Source organism: Rhinoraja longicauda, chromosome 37, assembly GCF_053455715.1.
Source record: "Rhinoraja longicauda isolate Sanriku21f chromosome 37, sRhiLon1.1, whole genome shotgun sequence".
In the NCBI taxonomy this organism is placed as follows: Eukaryota; Metazoa; Chordata; class Chondrichthyes; order Rajiformes; family Arhynchobatidae; genus Rhinoraja; species Rhinoraja longicauda.
The window spans coordinates 10,293,452-10,317,749 of record NC_135989.1 but is presented as its reverse complement, the minus strand read 5'-3'; the positions used below and the strand labels follow the sequence as shown (position 1 = coordinate 10,317,749).

Below are 24,298 nucleotides of genomic sequence, written 5' to 3'. Positions count from 1 at the left end.
ATCTGAGCTATAGGGAGAGGTTGACTAGGCTGGTTAGGAAAAACAAAACTGCAGATGCTGGTTTAAATCGAATGTAGACACGAACTGCTGGAGTAACTCAGCGGGTCAGGCAGCATCTCTGGAGAGAAGAAATGGGTGACGTTAGGCTGGGTCTCTATTCCTTGGAGCGCAGGTGGATGAGGGGTGATCTTATAGAGGTGTATAAAATCAAGAGAGGAATAAATCAAGTAGATGCACAGAATCTCTTGCCCAGAGTAGGGGAATCGAGGACCAGAGGACATAGGTTCAAGGTGAAGGAGAAAATAATTAATAGGAATCTGAGGGGCAACCCTTTCACACAAAGGGTGGTGGGTGTATGGAACAAGCTGCCAGAGGAGGTAGTTGAGGCTGGGACTATCCCAACGCTTAAGAAATAGTTAGGCAGGAAAATGAATAGGACAGGTTTGGAGGGATATGGACTAAACTCAGGCAGGTGGGACTAGTGTAGCTGGGACATGTTGGCCGGTGTGGGACTAGTGAAGATGGGGCATGTTGGTCGGTGTGGGACTAGTGTAGATGGGGCATGTTGGTCGGTGTGGGCAGGTGGGACTAGTGTAGCTGGGACATGTTGGTCGGTGTGGGCAGGTGGGACTAGTGTAGCTGGGACATGTTGGTCGGTGTGGGACTAGTGTAGATGGGGCATGTTGGTCGGTGTGGGCAGGTGGGACTAGTGTAGCTGGGACATGTTGGTCGGTGTGGGCAGGTGGGACTAGTGTAGCTGGGACACGTTGGCCGGTGTGGGACTAGTGTAGATGGGGCATGTTGGCCGGTGTGGGACTAGTGTAGATGGGGCATGTTGGTCGGTGTGGGCAGGTGGGACTAGTGTAGCTGGGACATGTTGGCCGGTGTGGGACTAGTGTAGATGGGACATGTTGGTCGGTGTGGGCAGGTGGGACTAGTGTAGCTGGGACATGTTGGCCGATGTGGGCAGGTGGGACTAGTGTAGCTGGGACATGTTGGTCGGTGTGTGCAGGTGGGACTAGTGTAGCTGGGACATGTTGGCCGGTGTGGGTGTGTTTCTGCACTGTATCAGTTTATGACTCTTTGATGATGGTTGAATGTTACGTTGGGAACCTCAAGTGCATTTCTCCTCCCACGGTGGTGAACCTTGCAATGTGCTTCCCACTGCAGGCCACCGCGCAGATGGAGGAGAGGCTGCAGGAGTTCTTCACCGTCAACGCGCCGGAGAACGTGCTCCCCCTGGGCGACGGGGTCCTCAGCTTCATCCACCACCAGATCATCGAGATGTCCCGGGACTGCCTGGACAAGTCTCAGGAAGGGCTCATCACCTCCCGCTACTTCTTTGAGCTGCAGGAGAACCTGGAGAGGCTGTTGCAGGACGTGAGTCCCCTCAGTCCAGTTCACTTTCTTGTCACCTGTAACAAACAGTGTACAGTGGAAGGCTCGTGTCCATCACCAGCACGCACGCACACACGCATGCACAACACGCCTGCACACACACGCACGCACACACGCACGCACACACGCACGCACACACGCACGCACACACGCAAGCACACACACGCGCACGCACGCACGCACACACATATAAACACACACTCATTCACTCACGCACACACGCACGCACACCTCACTCACTCTCACTCTCTCTATCTCTCTCACTCTCTCTCACACACACGCACGCACGCACAGACGCACACGTCTCGGGGAAAATCCACGCAGGTCACAGGGAGAACGTGCAGACAGCACCCGTAGTCGCGATGGAACCCGGGTCTCCGGCGCTGCAAGCGTTCTAAGGCAGCAACTCTACCGCTGAGCCACCGTACAGATGAGAGGCACAGAGAGGGTAGAAAGTCAGAACCTTTTCTCCAGGGTGGAAATGCCAAATGCTCGAAGATAAAGTTAAAAGAAGATGTTAAAAAGTTAACATAAAGTTAAAAAGAAGTTCATTTTCCACATAGAGTGGTGGGTGCCTGAAATATTGCCAGGGGGGTGGTGGAGGCAGATAGAATTGTGGCGTTTAAGAGGCTTTTATATAGGCATGCGGATATGCAGGGATTAGAAGGATATGGTTACATGCAGGCAGAGGAGATTGATTTAACTTGAACTCATGTTCAGCACAGACCTACCCCTGCTCTGCACTGTCCAATGTCTTTGTCTTGAAACCATCTGAGTTTTGCCTCGTTCTCCCCGTGACCTACGCGGGTTTTCCCCGAGATCTTCGGTTTCCTCCCACACTCCAAAGACGTACAGATTTGTAGGTTAATAGGCTTGGTGCAAGTGTAAAGATTGTCCCCAGTGCGTGTGGGACAATGTTAGTGCGCGGGGATTGCCGGTCGGCGTGGTCGGTGGTGGGCCGAAGGGCCTGTTTCCACGACGTATCTCTAAACTAAACCCTCACACTGATCAGTGTGCTGCAGGAGGGTACGAATGTGACCAACATCTCCATTTCCCCTCCAGGCTCACGAGCGGTCAGAGAGTACGGAAGTTGCCTTTGTGACACAGTTGATGAAGAAGTTGCTGATTATCATCGCAAGACCCGCACGTTTACTCGAGTGCCTGGTGAGTCTGCCTTGCCCTCCAGAAGAGCAACAGCAATGGTATTGTTCAGTTGCCACATTGCAGTAGGACCTCCAAAATGGAGTCTTTGACTGGGTAGGTAATGGCTTGGGGTCACGTGAACCGTGACAAGCAACTCGAGGGCAGACCTCATCGGGTAGACTTCACACTGCACTTTGGCATTGAACAGCAGAATAAAAAGGAACCGTAGATGCCGGTTTACACCAAAGATAGACACAGAATGCTGGAGTAAGTCAGTGGATCAGGCAGCATCTCTGGAGCAAATGGATTGGTGAAATGGAACCCTTCTTCAGATTGACCCAAACGTCACCTGTTCATTTTCTCCAGAGGTGCTGCCTGACCTGCTGAGTTACTCCAGGATTTAGTGTCCAGCATAAAAGGTCATGGACCTAAATTACTAACTCCATTTCCTTTCCCATAGAAGCAGCCTGACCTGCTGAGCATATTTAGGATGTTCAGTTTTTATTTTGGTTGTTTCAATAGACAATAGACAATAGGTGCAGGAGGAGGCCATTCGGCCCTTCGAGCCAGCACCACCATTCAATGTGATCATGGCTGATCATTCTCAATCAGTACCCCGTTCCTGCCTTCTCCCCATACCCCCTGACTCCGCTATCCTTAAGAGCTCTATCTAGCTCTCTCTTGAATGCATTCAGAAAATTGGCCTCCACTGCCCTCTGAGGCGGAGAATTCCACAGATTTACAACTCTCTGACTGAAAAGGTTTCTCCTCATCTCCGTTCTAAATGGCCTACCCCTTATTCTTAAACCGTGGCCCCTGGTTCTGGACTCCCCCAACATTGGGAACATGTTTCCTGTCTCTAACGTGTCCAACCCCTTAATAATCTTATACGTTTCGATAAGATCCCCTCTCATCCTTCTAAATTCCAGTGTATACAAGCCTAGTCGCTCTGCTCTTTCAACATGCGACAGTCCCGTTGTGACTATTCTTCAGATGGATTGTAGGGGAGGGGGGTTAAAGCTGGTAGGGAGAAAGGGCAGGCCAAAGTCTGGCAGGTGATAGGTGTTTTATTTATTTTGATGGACCTGAAGCGTGAAAGTCTCTCATAAGTGCTCTTTATTTGCCCACCGTGCAGGAGTTTAATCCGGAAGAATTTTACCACCTACTTGAAGCCGCAGAAGACCATGCGAAAGAGGGCCATGGAATTAAAATCGACATCCCACGTTACATCATCAATCAACTGGGGCTGACTCGAGATCCCTTGGAGGGTAGGAACACATTGGTTTATTGTCAAATGTCCCCACAGCCCTTCAGTGGCCACATATCACTCACTGTGTGATGTTGGGGGCCTTCAGCTTAGCATCAGGCCCTGCGGCCCACCACATGTAGGCTAATTGGCTTGGTCAAATTGTAAATTGTCCGTTGTGCGTGTTGGATGGCATTAGTGTGCGGGGATCGCTGGTTGGCGACAGCCCAAAGGCCCTGTTTCCACACAGTATCTCTTTAAAAAAACTAAACTAAGGTTGGCCCTGTAGTATTGAGATTACAACCCCAACATTAGTCATGCAAAGTGATCCTGGACCTTTTGTTCTGATTCCCTTGAGTGTTAGCCGACTAACTGACTGTGGGGCTAAGCCATGGCTGTCCCGACAATGGATGTGATCAAGCTCAGAAGTCCCATTAACTCCGGTTGGACATATCTGCAGCTGAGAAAAATGGTCCCCATTAGTGCAATGGTGGGGGTGAGAGATATCAGTGGGGGTCTGAAGAGGCAACTGAGAGAAAAATAACTTTTTGGAAAATAAAATGACCTGAGGTAATTTGAGTAAGGAATTGGTTTGGTTCCTTGAATTGAGATAGGATGGAAACAGGCTCTTCAGCCCACCCAGCCCATACCGACCATCGATCTGTTCACACTAGTTCTATGTTATCCCACCTCCCCATCCACTCCCTCAGGGCAATTTGTAGAAGCCAATTAACCGCACGTTTTTGGGTTGTCAAGAGAAGCCTGATCCCTAATAAAATGGCAACTCAAATTATACATTGTCCTGATAGAGAAAGGGACACTTAAGTGCTAGAGTAACTCAGCGAGTCAGGCAGCATCCCTGGAGGGCATGGATAGGTAACATTTCGGGTCGGGACTCTTCTTAAATCCTGACCAGAAACATTACCCATCAGCATCCATGGAGAACACAGACTGTGCGATCTCCCTTGACCTCGTGGGTTTTCTTCTGGTGCTCTGGTTTCCTTCCACATTCCAAACACGTTCAGGTTTGTAGGTTAATTGGCTTCGGTAAGTTAAAAAATTGTCCCTAGTGTGTGTGGGCTGGTGTACGGGGTGATCGCTGATTGGCGTGGACTCAGTGGGCCGAAGGGCCTGTTTCCACTTTGTATCTCTAAAGTCTAAAGGCATTAGGCTCCGACCTGTAGAACCTAACATGTTAAGTTCATCCACAATCAGCATGCCCACCCCCCACACTCACCCCCTACTTTCAGTCTGAAGAAGGGTCCCGACCTGAAACGTCCTTTTGTCCAGAGATGCTGCCTGAGTTACTGCAGCACTTTTTGTGTCTTATCAATGGTATAAACCAGCATCTGCAGTTCTTTGCTTCTACCTGCTAAGTTACCTGTCCTTGTGTTCTTCAACACAGAAATAGCTCACCTGGACACCTATGACAATGCCCAAGAGTTGGCCGACTTGATTGATGTGAGTCATCTCAGACACTGTTATGTTTGTCTATGTTTCACTGATCTCTCTGTGCATCTTCAGCACTATTTTCCGTCATTTCTTCCATCCCTCTCATGTCATGTTGTCCCTTTTGCCAGTGTCTATGCCGCGCCTGGTGTGTACATTAGCTCACAGTAGTGCGGAGTTTATGCAACAGTGTAGAACTCTCACAAGTCACTTCCACTCCGACTGAAAGTCCTCGCCTTTAAACCTCTTCGTGACCTCACTGCCAATCCACGTAGTCGAGTCAAACAGCATGGAAACAACCCCTTCGGGCCCACTCGACCATGTCGACCTATCTATACTAGCCCCACTTGCCCGCTTTTGGCCCATATTCCTTTAAACACATCCTATCCATGCACCTGCCTGAGTGTCTTTTAAATGCTGTTGTAGTATCTGCCTCACCAACCTCCTCTGGCAGCTCGTTCCATATACCCACCACCCTCTGAGGGGAAAAGTTGACCCTCAGGTTCCTACTAAATCTTTCCCCTCTCACTTTAAACCCATGTCCTCTGGTTCTTGATACTCCTAGCCTGGGTACAAGACTGTGCATTCACCCAATCTATTCTCCTCATGATGATATACAACTCCTTAAGATCTACTCTATCTCCAGGTCCCTCAGGTCAGCCGACTTGGGGCTACTGACTATCTAGGCTTAAGCTCAGGGGTGACCACGCTTTTGCGGTTGCAGCTCCTAGACTGTGGAACAGCATCCCTCTCCCCATCAGAACTGCCCCCTCCATCGACTCCTTTAACTCCAGGCTCAAAACCTATTTCTACTCCCTAGCGTTTGAGGCCCTCTGAGGGTGCGCTGTGAACTGTTTATGTATGTGCTGTTATGTTTGTGTGCCATTGTATGTTCGTTCTTAGTACCTGAACTAATGTACAGCACTTTGGTCAACGTGGGTTGTTTTTAAATGTGCTATACAAATAAAATTGACTTGACATGACTTGACTTAAGATCACCTCTCAGCTTCCTGCGCTCCGAGGAATAAAGTCCGAGCCCGCTCAACCTCTCGCTAGAGCTCAGGTCCTCGAGTCCTGACAACATGCTCGTAAATCTCCATCTACCCATCTTCCCTCACGATCCTCCTCAGATTTTTCATCCCCTTTGTTTCAATGTCTATTTGGCTTTTTATTGCACAGTTCAGCACTCTGCCTATATTTTGGTAATGTTTAAAGAGTCAAATGAACGCAAGGTTTTGAATCACTGTTAAAATACAAAGTACATCCTGTAACCAGGGTAAACGTTCAACCAAGAAAACCAAGCCCAATTCCAACTTATTACCTAAACAGAACTAGTACTTGCACCATTACATTCATCAGTTATTTCATCCTTCATACACTCTCCTTTATTTCAATGCCCACTTTGCTTTTTCATGCACAGTTAAACACTTTAATGATATTTTGGATCGTTTAAAGAATTGAATGAGTGCAAGATGTTGAAAAGCCCGACCAAATTTAGCTTACAACCATCTGTGCGAATATTGACTTCTCTAACTTCAAGTAACGCTTGTTTTCCCTCTCTCTCTCCATCCCTCCCCCATCCTAGTTCCCTGTCTGTCACTGTCCTCCTGGTTAGATTTTATTGATGGTGTGCCTCGTTGTCACCTTCCCCTCAGCTAACAGTGATCCACTCTGCATTTCCTTGATCTCAGTCCCCTTTGATTTCTCGTTTTCACACATTATCCTTCCTATCTCTGTGTCTCCCTCCCTCCTGACACTCGGTCTAAAGAAGGATCGCGACCCGAAACGTCAACCAGAGAAACATAGAAAATAGGTGCAGGAGGAGGCCATGTGGCCCATCGAGCCAGCACCACCATTCATTGTGATCATGGCTGATCATCAACAATCAGTAACCTGTGCCCAACTGCTCACCATATCCCTTGATTCCACTATCCCCTCGACCTCTATCTAACTCTCTTTTAATTCCATCCAGTGATTTGGCCTCCACTGCCCTCTGTGGCAGAGAATTCCACAAATTCAAAACTCTCTGGGTGAAAAAGTTTCTTCTCACCTCAGTTTTAAATGGCCTCCTCTTTATTCTTAGACTGTGGCCCCTGGTTCTGGACTCCCCCAACATTGGGAACATTTTTCCCGCATCTAGCTTGTCTAGTCATTTTATACGTCTCTATAAGATCCCCTCTCATCCTTCTAAACTCCAGTGAATACAAGCCTAGTCTTTCCAATCTTTCCTCATATGACAGTCCCTCCATCCCAGAGATTAACCTCGTGAACCTACGCTGCACTGCCTCAATAGCAAGGACGTCCTTCCCCAAATTAGGAGACCAAAACTACACACAATACTACACCCATTCCTTCTCCCCAGAGATGCTGCCTGTCCCGCTGAGTTGCTCCAGCATTTTGTGTCTATCTTCGACCAAACCTAGACGTTTGTTTTGCTACAGGGTCGTGGATCTGCTGGCAAACCTACAAAGGCACCATCAGAAGAAGAGTTTGACACCATCAAACTAATAAGCAATGGAGTGTATGGGTAAGTTAGGTCAAGTTGTTGTACAGGTGTCTAAAGGGTGATCCTGTGAATCTGTAATGAGTGCTGAGTTTGAACCTGTTATGGCAGCTGAAGAGATTAAATGTCATTAGTTAAATAAATCTGGAATTAGACAGGAAATAAATTGTCACAAAATAGGATTATTACAGATATCATATCATATCATCATATCATATATATACAGCCGGAAACAGGCCTTTTCGGCCCTCCAAGTCCGTGCCGCCCAGCGATCCCCGTACACTAACACTATCCTACACCCACTAGGGACAATTTTTACATTTGCCCAGCCAATTAACCTACATACCTGTACGTCTTTGGAGTGTGGGAGGAAACCGAAGATCTCGGAGAAAACCCACGCAGGTCACGGGGAGAACGTACAAACTCCTTACAGTGCAGCACCCGTAGTCAGGATCGAACCTGAGTCTCCGGCGCTGCATTCGCTCAGGAAGGAAATCCATAGGTCCTTACCTGCTCTGGTTCTGTGTGTGATTCAGGATGTTGTTGGCACTGAATGAGAAGATAGAAGATAGCACAGTTATAGATCAAGAGTCTCTTGCCCAGAGTAGATGAATCGAGGACCAGAGGACATAGGTTCAAGGTGAAGGGGAAAAGATTTAATAGGAATCTGAGGGGTAACTATTTCACACTAAGGGTGGTGGGTGTATGGAACAAGCTGCCAGACGAGGTAGTTGAGGCAGGTGCCATCCCAACGTTTAAGAAACAGTTAGGCAGGTACATGGATAGGACAAGTTTGGAGGGATATGGGCCACACGCGGGCAGGTGGGACTGGTGAAGCTGGGGCATGTAAATTTCCCCGGTGTGGGACGAATAAAGGAATATATTCAGGAATATATTCATGTTGGCCGGTGTGGGCACATTGGGCCGAAGGGCCTGTTTCCACACTGCATCATTCTACGACTCTATGACTCTATTACAGTACAGCACAGGGACAGGCCCTTCAGCCCACAATGTCTCTGCCAAACATATTTTCATATTTTTCATATTTCAGATACAGCGCGGAAACAGGCCTTTTCGGCCCACCGAGTCCGCGCCGCCCAGCGATCCCCGCACATTAACACTATCCTACACACACTAGGGACAATTTTTACATTTACCCAGTCAATTAACCTACATACCTGTACGTCTTTGGAGTGTGGGAGGAAACCGAAGATCTCGGAGAAAACCCACGCAGGTCACGGGGAGAACGTACAAACTCCTTACAGTGCAGCACCCGTAGTCAGGATCGAACCTGAGTCTCCGGCGCTGCATTCGCTGTAAAGCAGCAACTCTACCGTTGCGCCACCGTGCCGCCATGACGCCAAGACAAACTATTACCTGCCTGCACATAATCCATACCCGTCTATTCCTTGCATATCCTTGTACCTATCCAAAAGTATCTTAAACACCATTAATGTATCCGTCGCCACCATCTCCCCTGGATTTGGCCCATAGCCCTCTAAACCCTTCGCATCCACATAACTGTCCAAATTTGTTTCAAACAGTTTCCACCACTACGGCCTCCTTAGTTTTAGTTTAGTTCAGGGATACAGCCCAGAAACAGGCCTTTCGGCCTACCAAGTCCGCGCCGACCAGCGATCCCCGCACATTAACACTATCCTACACACACTAGGGACAATTTTTTTTTTTTTAAACATTTACTTCTTAAAGAGAGAATGTTTATTGCCGGTCAAGCAGCATCTGTGGAGGCAGAAGGATGGTCGATGTCTTGGGACAATTTACAATTTGTGAGGGAAGAAACCAGAGCAACCAGAGAAAACCCACGCAGGTCACGATGAGAACGTACAAAATCCACACAGACCGCACCCATGGTCAGGATCGAACCCGGGTCTCTGGTGCTGCAAGGCAGCATCTCCTGTTACTCCTGAGTTCCCTCTTAAATCTCTCCCCTCTCATCTTAAGCCTGTGCCCTCCAGTTTTAGAATCCTCTAGCCCGGGAGACATAAATAAAATAAATGCAATTGATTTTTAGGATGTGGAAATTATGGTGCTTATATCCCACTGGATCTGTTCCTGGAATTGACATCACATGATGTCCTAATTAATACTATCCACTCCGTATATAGACAATAGGTGCAGGAGGAGGCCATTCAGCCCTTCGAGCCAGCACCGCCATTCAATGTGATCATGGCCGATCGTTCACAATCAGTACCCTGTTCCTGCCTTCTCCCCATACCCCCTATATTTAGCACTAACTAGACCAAGTGGACCCGTTGGGCCCAAACCTCTGCTGCAAAGGTGCAGCACCCTCTCCCCCACTCACCCTCACCCTCTCCTCCCCCCCCCTCACCCTTACCCTCCCCCATTCCCCAACCCCCACTCCATCCCCCTCAACCCCCCTAATCCTCCTTCCTCCCCTCCCCCCCCCTCCCGAGGAGATAGATTTACACTTTAAAATGTGAATAACTTAAAAAATATAACGCCGATTTCAATGAAACTTCTTCCATTAGCACCAAAGGGATGACGGTGAGTAAGGTGGGCCTAAAATTGTCGCGCTACCGTGTACCGTTTTGGCTGTAGTTCAGGAACAAACAAACAAACAAACGAGAGTCTTAGTGTATAGAAGACAGACAGAAGCCTTGACTTAGGAGCATCCACATTGGCTTGGTCTTTACTAGGAACTCTATCCCAGATTGCTGCAAGCAGATTTCTGATGCATTTTTAATGCCTGGAGGCATTAATGGTGAGTCGGTAACAGGAGTGCCTGTTCCACAGAGCGGATGGAGGCTGTTAGCATGCAGCTCCTATACACCAGGGAGCTGGTTAGCGTACGATCGGAACAGATGGTACAAACGCTGTGACCCAGAGGGATAGAATTTTGTACGACGAACAGGCAGACTCCAACATCGTCCTTGAAATCGAGATGACGTCAGGGAAAGATTTCCAATACTTTCATGGAAACATAGAAAATAGATGCTGGAGGAGGCCATTAGGCCCTTCGAGCCAGTGCCGCCATTCAATATGATCATGGCTGTTCATCCAAAATCAGTCCCCCGTTCCTGCTTTCTCCCCATATCCCTTGATTCCATTAGCCCTAAGAGCTGTATCTAGCTCTCTCTTGAATACATCCAATGACTTGGCCTCCACTGCCTTCTGTGGCAGAGAATTCCACAGATTCACAACTCTCTGGGTGAAAAGGTTTTTCCTCATTTCAGTCCTTATCAGTAGGATATAGGTTATAACATGTAGGATATATGATATAGGATATATATAAGGCAGAAGATATAATATGTGATATAGACAATAGACAATAGGTGCAGGAGTAGACCATTCGGCCCTTCGAGCCAGCACCGCCATTCAATGTGATCATGGCTGATCATTCTCAATCAGTACCCCGTTCCTGCCTTCTCCCCATACCCCCTGACTCCGCTATCCTTAAGAGCTCTATCTAGCTCTCTCTTGAATGCATTCAGAGAATTGGCCTCCACTTCCTTCTGAGGCAGAGAATTCCACAGATTTACAACTCTCTGACTGATAAAAGTTTTTCCTCATCTCCGTTCTAAATGGACTACCCCCTATTCTTAAACTGTGACCCCTGGTTCTGAACTCCCCCAACATTGGGAACATGTTTCCTGCCTCTAACGTGTCCCACCCCTTAATAATCTTATATGTTTCGATAAGATCCCCTCTCATCCTTCTAAATTCCAGTGTATATAAGCCTAGTCGCTTGTATATTATATATGAATATATAATATATAAATATCATATATTAAATAAGATATTTAATATCTTAAATATTTTAATCGTTTACTCCCACTCTTCTAAGCCTAGCCTGTTCATCCAAAATCAGCACCCCATTCTTGCTTTCTCCACATTTCCACGAGGATTTCACGTTCCCTAACTGTTGGCAGAACGAGAGATGAGCAAGGGGGCATCAGCAATGGGTATTTCTGATGCTGTCTTGGGACATCATAGAGCACAGAACAGTACAGCATAGGAACAGGCCCTTCAGCCCACAATGTCTGTGCCGAACATGATTTAGATTTTTTTTTGAGATACAGCGCAGAAACAGGCCCTTCGGCCCACCGGGTCCGCGCCGCCCAGCGATCCCCGCACATTAACACTATCCTACACACACTAGGGACAATTTGTACATTTGCCCATCCAATTAACCTACAAACCTGTACGTCTTTGGAGTGTGGGAGGAAACCGAAGATCTCGGAGAAAACCCACGCAGGTCACGGGGAGAAGGTACAAACTCCATACAGACAGCACCCGTAGTCAGGATCGAACCTGAGTCTCCGGCGCTGCATTCGCTGTAAGGCAGCAATTCTACCGCTGCGCCACCGTGCCGCCCATGATGGCAAGACCAAATCTTATTTGCCTGCTTATTTGGTAAATTATCACGTGTACCAAGATACACTGAAAAGCTTTTTCTCGCATGCTAACCAGACAACGGAAAGACAATGCATGATTACAATTATACAGTGTACTGATACATGATAAAGGGAATAATGTTTAGTGCAAGATCAAGCCAGTAAAGTCTGATTAAAGATAGTCTTAAGGGTCTCCGGTGAGGTAGCTGGCAGTTCAAGACCGCTCTCGAGTTATTGATAGGATGGTTCAGTTGCCTGATAACAACTGGGAAGACACTGTCCCTGAATCTGGGGGTGTCCCAGGTAGAACAATGACATTCTTACTTGCAGCAGCACAACAGAATATGTAACCATAATACACAATATAACAATAATATAATAACAATATAATAAATGAGAGAAAAAAGTTCAGTGCATGGATACTCACACACTCACACACACACACACACACACACACACACACACACACACACACACATGCATATGTACACATAAAAAAACAACAAACAGTGATAGTGCAATAATAACAATAATTGTCTATGTAGTTCGGAGCTAATTTGAGTTTGTCGTGTTTAGTAGCATAATGGCTGTAAGGAGGAAGCTGTTCCAGAACCTGGATGTTACAGTTTTCAGGCTCCTGTACTTTCTTCCCGATGGCAGGGGTGAAATCAGAGTGTGGCCAGGGTGGCGTGGGTCTCTGATGATGCTGGCTGCCATTTTGAGGCAGCGTCTCTGGTAAATCCCTTCGATGGTGGGGAGGTCAGAGCCGGTGACGGACCGGGCCGTGTTCACAACTTTTTGCGGTCGTCTACGCACCTGGGCGTTCAAGTTGCTGAACCAGGCCGTGATGCCACCAGTCAATATGCTCCTGTGCTGTACACCTGCAGAAGTTCAAGAGAATCCTTGCTGACACACCGAGTCCTGCCACACCGAGTCCTGCCAACACCATACTGGTGTAGATTGCACTGATCAACGGCAGGAAAATAATTATGGCACATTGGCTACGTTATAGTTTAACGAGACACCAAAATGAGTTGCACTCTTTCAGTAGAAGCTGGTTACCTTTGAATGAATGGGCTCTCATTTTGTTTACAGCGCTGTATATTTGGTGAGGCACAGGGAGACCAGGCAGCGGTTTGCGATGAAGAAGATAAATAAACAGAACCTGATTCTCCGAAACCAGATTCAGCAGGCGTTTGTGGAACGTGATATCCTCACCTTTGCCGAGAACCCATTTGTCGTCAGTATGTTTTGCTCCTTTGAGACCAGGCGGCACCTCTGCATGGTAATGGAGTACGTGGAAGGTAAGTCAGTGGAAGGCACATCCCTAATGGGTGGAAAGCCGAGAGCTGCAACATTGGTGAACTAATACCGAAATACAAGGTAGACACAAAAGGCTGGAGTAACAATAGACAATAGGTGCAGGAGGAGGCCATTCGGCCCTTCGAGCCAGCACCGCCATTCAATGTGATCATGGCTGATCATTCTCAATCAGTACCCCGTTCCTGCCTTCTCCCCATACCCCCTGACTCCGCTATCCTTAAGAGCTCTATCCAGCTCTCTCTTGAATGCATTCAGAGAATTGGCCTCCACTGCCTTCTGAGGCAGAGAATTCCACAGATTCACAACTCTCTGACTGGAAAAGTTTTTCCTCATCTCAGTTCTAAAAAAAGTTTTTCCTCATCTCAGTTCTAAAAAAAGTTTTTCCTCATCTCAGTTCTAACTCAGCGGGACAGGCAGCATCTCTGGAGAGAAGGAATGGGCGACGTTTTGGGTCAATAGACAATAGGTGCAGGAGGAGGCCATTCGGCCCTTCGAGCCAGCACCGCCTTTCAATGTGATCATGGCTGATCATCCACAATCAGAACCCCGTTCCTGCCCTCTCCCCACACCCCCTGACTCCGCTATCCTTAAGAGCTCTATCTAAAGGGCCTGTCCCACTTTAGGCGATTTTAAGGCGACTGCCGGTGATTAGGCTGTCGTCGACAGTTCGCCGGGTGTTGTGGGCATGATCGTGAGGAGTCTTCCAAGAATCGTAGTGGATCTCAGCGCGTCGCTGAGAAATCAACCGGAGTGAAATCTCTCGGGGACAGCTGGCTTGTGGCCAGGTATCGTAGCTTATTGCGGGCGCTGTCGCATGCTGTCCCCAGGTTTGCTAGGTTCCCTTAGATGCATTTAGAAGCACATTATATTAAAATAAGTAAAGTCATTTCAAAATACCATAAAATGCTTGTGTTTAACCAATTTATTTACCGTCAGGACATTTGACAGGTAGATTGGAGGTGACAGTTTGACGGTCAGGTAAGCGTGGGAATTCCGCGATGTTTATGGCCTCAGCCATTACATTTAAAGTGGGCTCCCAACCCAGATATGCAACCCAGAAACCAGATATGCATCTCCCGTACATTTTCAAAGAATGCCCACATACTTTTCGCAAAAATCCACTTAACCACTTTTTAATTTATTTTTTTTAATACAGCTATTACTAAATTGGAACTGAATCCAGTTTATGCCTTGTTATAGTGAAGCATGGTTTTTAAATAACTCATACAAGGTGTTATAGTTCAAAACTCTCAAGTACTTACCGACTTGACAGTGATTTCGGCGAAAATTAGGACGCCGGAGAAGCATTGACAGTGTGGGAATTTCGCGATGTTTCCGAAGACGGTGCAATCTCGACCTGACTCGGCATTGTCGTGGTCATTGTCGTCGGGTAAAAGAAAAGTTCGGCGATCTGCTACGACTTTGACAGTTGCCGGCAGTCGCCTTAAAATCGCCTAAAGTGCAACTGGCCCTTAACTCTCTCTTGAATGCATCCAGAAAATTGGCCTCCACTGCTTTCTGAGGCAGAGAATTCCACAGATTTACAACTCTCTGAGTGAAAAGGTTTCTCCTCATCTCAGTTCTAAATGGCCTACCCCTTATTCTTAAACTGTGCCCCTGGTTCTGGACTCCCCCAACATTGGGAACAATTTTCCTGCCTCGAGCGTGTGTAAGATTAAACAAATAATCTTATATGTTTCAATAAGATCCCCTCTCATCCTTCTAAATTCCAGTGTATACAAGCCTAGTCGCTCCAGTCTTTCAACATATGACAGTCCCACCATTCTGGGAATTAACCTGGTGAACCTACGCTGCACGCCCTCAATAGCAAGAATGTCCTTCCTCAAATTTGGAGACCAAAACTGCACACAGTACTCCAGGTGCGGTCTCACTAGGGCCGAGACCCTTCTTCAGTCTTCAGGCCTCCATATATTTCCCCCTAGAGTGTAGGCATTGGATGAGAAAGTGGTACTCCACAGTGTATAATTAGTATAAGAAAATAACTGCTGATGCTGGTACAAAATCGAAGGTATTTATTCACAAAATGCTGGAGTAACTCAGCAGGTCAGGCAGCATCTCAGGAGAGAAGGAATGGGTGACGTTTCAGGTCGAGACCCTTCTTCAGACTGAAGAAGGGTCTCGACCCGAAACGTCACCCATTCCTTCTCTCCTGAGATGCTGCCTGACCTGCTGAGTTACTCCAGCATTTTGTGAGTGTATAATTAGCACATGGTGTTAAGGTCTACATGGGTGAAGGTCATGACCTTGGAGTTGGGGTGAGGTACATAGAACATAGAATAGTCCAGCACAAAAATAGGCCCTTCGGCCCACAATGTCTGTGCCGACCATGATGCCAAGTTGAACAGACCTCCTCTGCCTGCACGTGATCCTTATCCCTTCATTCCCTATAATTAAGACTGATAGCTACAGCACCTCCATTTCCCACCCCCATCCTGCCCAGGTTTTATGGCTGGATGATACCATGTGGTTTAATGGCCCTGCCAATTAAAGCGTGCAAATGAAATATCAGTCCTTATTCATACATTTGGGGGCTTCAATCTTCAATTCAGACTTGCAATCAACACCTCCTATCCCAGTGGATGTGACCTTACAGGGAAAAGGACAGAGAGGACGGAATTCTAATTGCGATGCGAGGTTCTGCTGTGAGCAAGCTTGTGCAGTTGAGCTATTTATATCAGGCGGAGGGAGGCAAGCTGCAAAGTTGCTGAATATAGACGAGGCAGATGAACTCTATCCACTCAGAGTCTTGCCTCAAGCACTCTCCAATGCAAAGTTGTGATTCATTTTGCAAGTGCTAACATTCTCTCCGCTTGCGACCGACCCACATCCCTTGCAGAAGGTTGGAAGGTGTGTATACGCGGCATCTGTCAGAACATTGGACATTTACAAGCCTTTCATCTCCTCCAAACGGTGACATTTTGTTTGTAAGTGATCTGAATCTAAACTCTTGCGCCAGTTCCGTATACTTTCCCCCACAAAAATCCAGGCCAGCTCAGTTTTAACGTTTCCAGACAATTTCTAGTATCCAGTTCATCACGATCTACTTCCGACAGGTAGAAAGGCCAGGGCTCCAGCGAACTGGTGTGTGGTGGGGAGGGTCAGTGGACTAACCAGTCGTTCTTACCTCAGTGCACATCTAAAAACGGCCTGTATCATCCTTACTTTCTTGCCCAAACCACCCCATCCCCGGGCACTTTCCCCTGCAACCGCAGGAGGTGCAAAACCTGTCCCTTTACCTCCCCCCTCAACTCCATCCAAGGACCCAAACAGTCTTTCCAGGTGAGACAGAGGTTCACCTGCACCTCCTCCAACCTCATCTATTGCATCCGCTGCTCCAGATGTCAACTTATTTACATTACATCGGCGAAACCAAACGCAGGCTCGGCGATCGCTTCGCTCAACACCTGCGCTCAGTCCGCGTTAACCAATCTGATCTCCCGGTGGCCCAGCACTTCAACTCCCCGTCCCACTCCCAATCTGACCTTTCTGTCATGGGCCTCCTCCAGTGCCATAGTGAGGCCCACCGGAAATTGGAGGAACAGCACCTCATATTTCACCTGGGCACCTTGCAGCCCAGCGGTATGAACATCGACTTCTCCAACTTTAGATAGTTCCTCTGTCCCTCTCTTCCCCCGTCCCCCTTCCCAGATCTCCCTCTATCTTCCTGTCTCCACCTATATCCTTCCTTTGTCCCGCCCCCCTGACATCAGTCTGAAGAAGGGTCTCGACCCGAAACGTCACCCATCCCTTCTCTCCCGAGATGCTGCCTGACCTGCTGAGTTACTCCAGCATTTTGTGAATAAATACCTTCGATTTGTACCAGCATCTGCAGTTATTTTCATATACTTGCATATCTTTCATTCATTTGTTCTATATATATATGCACATACTTGGCCAATAAACCTATTCATTCATTCTATATCTCTCTACATCACCTTCTATTTAAGGCAAAGATAGACAGATTCTTGATTAGAACGGGTGTCAAGGGTTATGGGGAGAAGACAGGAGAACGGAGATGAGGAAGAACTTTTTCAGTCAGAGAGTGGTGAAGGTGTGGAATTCTCTGCCTCAGAAGGCAGTGGAGGCCAGTTCGTTGGATGCTTTCAAGAGAGAGCTGGATAGAGCTCTTAAGGATAGCGGAGTGAGGGGGTATGGGGAGAAGGCAGGAACGGGGTACTGATTGAGAGTGATCAGCCATGATCGCATTGAATGGCGGTGCTGGCTCGAAGGGCTGAATGGCCTCCTCCTGCACCTATTGTCTATTGTCTATTGAATGGGATTAGAATTGAATTGAATAATTGATTGATTGAAATGAATACATTTTAATTTTATTGAATACATTTTATGAGCCAAGTATGTACACACACAAGGAATGTGCCTTGGTGCTTTGCTCGCAAGTAACAACACGACATACAGTGAACAATTAAGAATAAAGTTTTATAATCTAAACATGTGAAGAATGAAATAAAATACCGGAGCAAAAGGAGGCGCCAGAGGCAGAGATCAGCCATGATTGCAAGGCGGAGTGGACTCGATGGGCCGAATGGCCTAATTCTACTCCTGTAACTTGGGAACTATATCTCTCATTTACCCTTTCCCCTGATTCCGAAGAAGGGTCTCGACCCAAAACGCCACCTCTTCCTTCTCTCCAGAGACGCTGTCTGACCCAGCGGAGTTTCTCCAGCATTTTGTGTCGGCCTTCAAGGCTCCGGCAAAATAGGATCTCGACACCTTGCTCGGTAGACGCGTCTTCCCCAGCACAGTGGACGGGCGTCGACGGTTGGGTGGACGTGGCCAAGATGGGCCGAAGGGCCTGTTTCCCTGCTGTCTTCCTCAGCACAGTTGTTCGTTTCCTCGCGGCTTGACCGTGGTGCCTTTTCCCATTGCAGGGGGTGACTGTGCAACGTTATTGAAGAACATCGGAGCGCTGCCAGTGGACCTGGCCCAGATGTATTTTGCAGAAACCGTCCTGGCTTTGGAGTACCTGCACAACTATGGCATCGTCCATCGTGACCTCAAACCGGACAAGTAAGTTAAAAGCTTAAAGCTTAAAGTAACCTGAAGGGTCTCCACCTGAAACGTCGCCCATACCTTCTCTCCAGAGATGCTGCCTGAACAGACACAATGTGCTGGAGTAACTCAAAGGGTCAGGCAACATGGGATAGGTGAGTTACTCCAGCTTTTTGTGTCTGCGTTTGTAGTTCCTTCCTACACCTTGCATCCCCTCTCTCTCCATCCCTCCCCCACCCTAGTCGTTCTAGGAGTTTCACTCTTCCTACCCCCTTGTCCGCACCTCTGGACCAGTGTGGGCACCACCTCTCCCTGATCATCCACGCTGGCCTTGATTTGTCCTTTTGCGTGCCCGTCATTCTTGTGTCCCTTTCCCTCCCCCCTCGACCCCATCCAAGGACCCAAGCAGTCTTTCCAGGTGTGGCAGAGGTCCACCTGCACCTCCTCCAACCTCATCTGTTGCATCCGCTGCTCTAGATGTCAACGTATTTACATCGGCGAAACCAAGCGCAGGCTCGGCGATCGTTTTAGCTGAATACCTCCACGAAGTTTGTCTCAACCAACCTGATCTCCCGGTGGCTCCCCCTCCCATTCCCCCACTTCATTCCCTTTAACTTGGATTCATACTTCCTTGAACTGCCAACTAATCAATTTTGTGCATCACTGGTGTTCAAACAATAGTGGGGAACAAAGAAGGTTTGCAGACATTTTCCCCAGCTGCTCGCTTATGATCTATCTCTCTCTCTCTCTCTCTCTCACTCTCCCTTCCCTCTCCCTCTCCCTCTCCCCCCCTCGTCCTTCCATCTCATCTCTCTCTCTCTCTCTCCCTCTCCCTCTCCCTCTCCCCCCCTTCCATCTCATCTCTCTCTCTCTCTCTCTCTCTCTCTCTCTCTCTCTCTCTCTCTCTCTCTCTCTCTCTCTCTCTCTCTCTCTCTCTCTCTCTCTCTCTCTCTCTCTCTCCATCTCCCTATGTCTCCCCCTCTCTCTCTATCCCCCTCTCTCCCCCTCCCTATTCTCTCGCTCTCCTACTCCCTCTCTTCCTCCCTCTCTTCCTCCCTCCCCCTCTCCCCCCTCCTTCTCCCCCCTCCTTCTCCCCCTCCCTCCTTCTCTCCCTCTCCCCCTCCCCCCCTCCCTCCCTCCCCCCCCTCTTCCCCTCACCCCCCTCTTCCCCTCCCCCCCCTCTTCCCCTCACCCCCCTCTCCCCGTAGCGTTTGCATGGTGTTGTGGCTATTGATTGGGTTAAGTAACAATGATACTTTGAGGGAGTGACGGTGTGGAACAAATTACTCAGTGAAGCCAATTTCACAGCTTCTACTGCTTAAAGGAGCTGTAATCACTTAGCACTTAGCTTCAAGGAAGAAATGTAATTTGAGGCTTCAACTCTCTGATCACCGAGAGAGAGTCAGAGGAGATCTAACGAAGCAGCAGTTGTAAACAAAAACTCCACAGGTATCCCGGTGGGATGTAATGGTTGGGGGGGAACTTAATCCTTTATGGCAAATGGGTAATACACCGATCAACCAAAACATTATGACCACTGACAGGTGAAGTGAATAACATTGATTATCTTGTTACCATGGCACCTGTCAAGGGGTGGGATATATTAGGCAGCAAGTGAACAGTCAGATCTTGAAGTTGACGTGTTGGATGCAGGAGAAATGGGCAGGAGTAAAGACCTGAGCGACTTTGACAAGGGCCAAATTGTTCTGGCCAGACGACTGGGTCAGAGCATCTCTGAAACGGCAAGGCTTGTGGGGTGCTCCCGGTCAGCAGTGGTGAGTACCGACCGTCAGTGGTCCGAGGAGGGACAAACCACAAACCGGCAACAGACAGGGTGTTGGGCGCCCAAGGCTCATCGATGCGCGAGGGAAACGAAGGTTATCCCGTCTGGTCCGAACCGACTGAAGGTCGACTGTGGCACAGGTCACGGAAAATCTTAATGGTGGTCACGGGAGGAATGTGTCACAATACACAGTGCATCGCACCCTGCTGCGTATGGGGCTGCACACCGAGGACCAACAGCATATTGGGCAGGTGGTCTTAATGTTTTGGTTCATCAGGTCATAATGTTTTGGCTGATCGGTGTAGACGGCCCCACAGTATCCTCGGCCGTAAGTGAATGGGACATTATGCTTCATCACAATCCCGCAGTATGTGAATAAAATATTGATTGAACCTTTCAATTGTTGACTGAAACTCAGAACCGACATGTCGCAACGTTGAGGGGGGGGAGAAGGATGGCAAAGTCAGGGAACCTTGGATGGCAAACGAGGTTGCAAATTTGGTCAAAAAGAAATGGAAAAGAGGATGGTATCAGATAGGACCTTTGAGGAATATAAAGAAAGAAAGAACTCAAGCCAATGATTAGAGGGGCCAAAGCGAGCCATGAAATAGCTTTGGTGTCAGATCAAAGAGAATCCCAAAGATTTTTAGACCTATAATAAAAACACGAGATAGACAATAGACAATAGACAATAGGTGCAGGAGTAGGCCATTCAGCCCTTCGAGCCAGCACCGCCATTCAATGCGATCATGGCTGATCACTCTCAATCAGTACCCCGTTCCTGCCTTCTCCCCATACCCCCTCACTCCGCTATCCTTAAGAGCTCTATCCAGCTCTCTCTTGAAAGCATCCAACGAACTGGCCTCCACTGCCTTCTGATGCAGAGAATTCCACACCTTCACCACTCTCTGACTGAAAAAGTTCTTCCTCATCTCCGTTCTAAATGGCCTACCCCTTATTCTTAAACTGTGGCCCCTGGTTCTGGACTCCCCCAACATTGGGAACATGTTTCCTGCCTCTAATGTGTCCAATCCCCTAATTATCTTATATGTTTCAATAAGATCCCCCCTCATCCTTTCTAAATTCCAGTGTATACAAGCCCAATCGCTCCAGCCTTTCAACATACGACAGTCCCGCCATTCCTGGAATTAACCTAGTGATTCCGGGAATTAACCTAGTGATTCCGGGAATTAACCTAGTGATTCCGGGAATTAACCTAGAGATTAACCAGCGAGAGAAAGTAGGACCAAACAAGGATCAAGAAGTGTATTTGTGCTTGGAGCCTGGAGATGAGGGGCGAGATACTAAACTCTAGAGGACTCTGCATCTGTTGTCACTAAGGAGAAGGACATGAAGGACTAGGAGAACAGTGTGGAAAACTACGAATATCCAAGGGTAGTTTGAGATGAAGGAGAAGGTGTTGGGGCTCTTGAAGGGCATTACGGTGGATAAATCCCCAGGACCTGATGGGACTTATCAAGGTTATTGAGAGAGGCAAGGCAAGAGCATCTTCTCCAATAGACAATAGGTGCAGGAGGAGGCCATTCGGCCCTTCGAGCCAGCACCGCCATTCAATGTGATCATGGCTGATCATCCACAAACAGTACCCCGTTCCTGCCCTCTCCCCATACCCCCTGACTCCGCTATCCTTAAGAGCTCTATCTAGCTCTCTCTTGAAAGCATCCAGAGAATTGTCCTCCACTGCCTTCTGAGGCAGAGAATTCCACAGATTCACAACTCTCTGACTGAAAAGGTTTTTCCTCATCTCCGTTCCAAATGGCCTCTCCCTTATTCTTAAACTGTGGCCCCAGGTAAGGCACCGGAGGACTGTAGCTAATGATAGACACAAAATGCTGGAGTAACTCAGCGGGTCAGGCAGCATCTCTGGAGAGAAGGAATGGGTGACGTTTCGGGTCGAATGGGTGACCCTTCTTCAGACTCTATGTTCCTTTATTTAAGAAGGGAAGTAGAGTGAATCCAGGGAGTTATAGGCCAGTGAACCTCACATCAGTGGCATGGGAAGCTATTGGGGAGCATTCTTCTGGATATTATTTACTCCTGTTTGGAAGAGTAATTAGTGACAGTCATCATGGCTTTATATATGGCAGGTCGTGTCTTACAAACTTGATTGAGTTTTTTGAGGAGGTGACAAAGGTGAATGATAGACAATAGACAATACGTGCAGGAGGAGGCCATTCGGCCCTTCGAGCCAGCACCGCCATTCAATGTGATCATGGCTGATCATTCTCAATCAGTACCCCGTTCCTGCCTTCTCCCTAAACCCCCTAACTCCGCTATCCTTAAGAGCTCTATCCAGCTCTTTCTTGAATGCATTCAGAGAATTGGCCTCCACTGCCTTCTGAGGCAGAGAATTCCACAGATTCACAACTCTCTGACTGAAAAAGTTTTTCCTCATCTCAGTTCTAAATGGCCTACCCCTTATTCTTAAACTGTGGCCCCTTGTTCTGGACTCCCCCAACATTGGGAACATGTTTCCTGCCTCTAACGTGTCCAACCCCTTAATAATAAGGGTAGAGCAGTGGGTGTTGTCTACATGGATTTTAGTAAGGCATTTAAAATAGTCCTCCGTGGTAAGGCTGATCCACAAGATTAAGATGCACTTTTTGATAGAATGAATGAATGAATGAATGAATGAATGAATAGCTTTATTGGCCAAGTATGTGCATATACAAGGAATGTGCCTTGGTGCTCCGCTCACAAATGACAACACAAACATACAGTAAACAATTAAGAATAAAGCATAAACACATCAAAACAATAAGGATACAACATTACGGTCTAAACATGTGGGTGAAAATAAACCAGAGCAGAAAAGAGACTCCAGACTTTGGTTATTGAGTGGAACTATCACTCGTGGGAAAAAAAGCTGTTTTTATGTCCGGCTGTGGCTGCTTTGACAGTCCGGAGTCGCCTTCCAGAGGGAAGTGCTTCGAAGAGTTTATGGCCAGGGTGAGAGGGGTCAGAGATGATCTTGCCCGCTCGCTTCCTGGCCCTTGCAGTGTACAGTTCATCAATGGTGGGGAAGGTTACAGCCAACAACCTTCTCAGCTGTGCGAACGATCCGTTGCAGCCTCCGGATGTCGTGCTTGGTGGCTGAGCCGAACCAGACCATGATGGAGATATGCAGGGAATGGAACAATGTGGGTTATGTGCTGGTAGATAAGAGATGGTCTTGGCATCATGTTGGGCACTGATAGAACTGAGATGAGGAAAAACCTTTTCAGTCAGAGAGTTGTGAATCTGTGGAATTCTCCGCCTCAGAAGGCAGTGGAGGCCAATTCTCTGAATGCATTCAAGAAAGAGCTAGATAGAGCTCTTAAGGATAGCGGAGTCAGGGGGTATGGGGAGAAGTCAGGAACGGGGTACTGATTGAGAATGATCAGCCATGATCACATTGAATAGCGGTGCTGGCTCGAAGGGCCGAATGGCCTCCTCCTGCACCTATTGTCTATTGTTGGCCAAAGGGCCTGTTCTTATCATATCATATCATATCATATATATACAGCCGGAAACAGGCCTTTTCGGCCCTCCAAGTCCGTGCCGCCCAGCGATCCCCGTACATTAACACTATCCTACACCCACTAGGGACAATTTTTACATTTACCCAGCCAATTAACCTACATACCTGTACGTTCTTGTGCTGTACTGTTCTATATTGTATGTTTCAATTAAACAATGGGAATAAATGAAGGGCCTGATTTTATGCCATGTCCTAATGGCACCTCCAGGCATGGTTTATCAATCCATCAATATTTTTGCATCAGATGAAAGCAAGATACTATTTGGTCCCATGCCGTGAAAATCCTTCTGAACTCCCCATATGAGCCAATCTGAAAACTCATAGCAAGCTCTGTGTTCTGTTCAGTTTATTGTCTGTCACGTATACCGAGCGAGGTACAGTGAAAAGCTTTTTTTGCGTGCTGACCAGTCGGCGGAAAGCCAATATGCGATTACAATCGAACCATTTACAGTGTGCAGAGAGATTTAAGAGTGTGGAGCGATTGTTATATGTGATTGTAGTTCTG

General features: G+C 47.8%; 1 protein-coding gene across 1 annotated transcript in view; it reads left to right on the top strand.

The window, feature by feature from the left end:
- The window catches only part of LOC144610584 (microtubule-associated serine/threonine-protein kinase 1-like), a 128,619-nt gene that overhangs the window by 73,460 nt on the left and 30,861 nt on the right, over window positions 1–24,298 (top strand). The window contains 7 exon segments of the mRNA XM_078429392.1: window positions 1,171–1,380; window positions 2,461–2,562; window positions 3,677–3,809; window positions 5,193–5,248; window positions 7,678–7,763; window positions 13,211–13,419; window positions 18,349–18,487. Coding sequence (XP_078285518.1) covers window positions 1,171–1,380; window positions 2,461–2,562; window positions 3,677–3,809; window positions 5,193–5,248; window positions 7,678–7,763; window positions 13,211–13,419; window positions 18,349–18,487 — 935 coding nt within the window.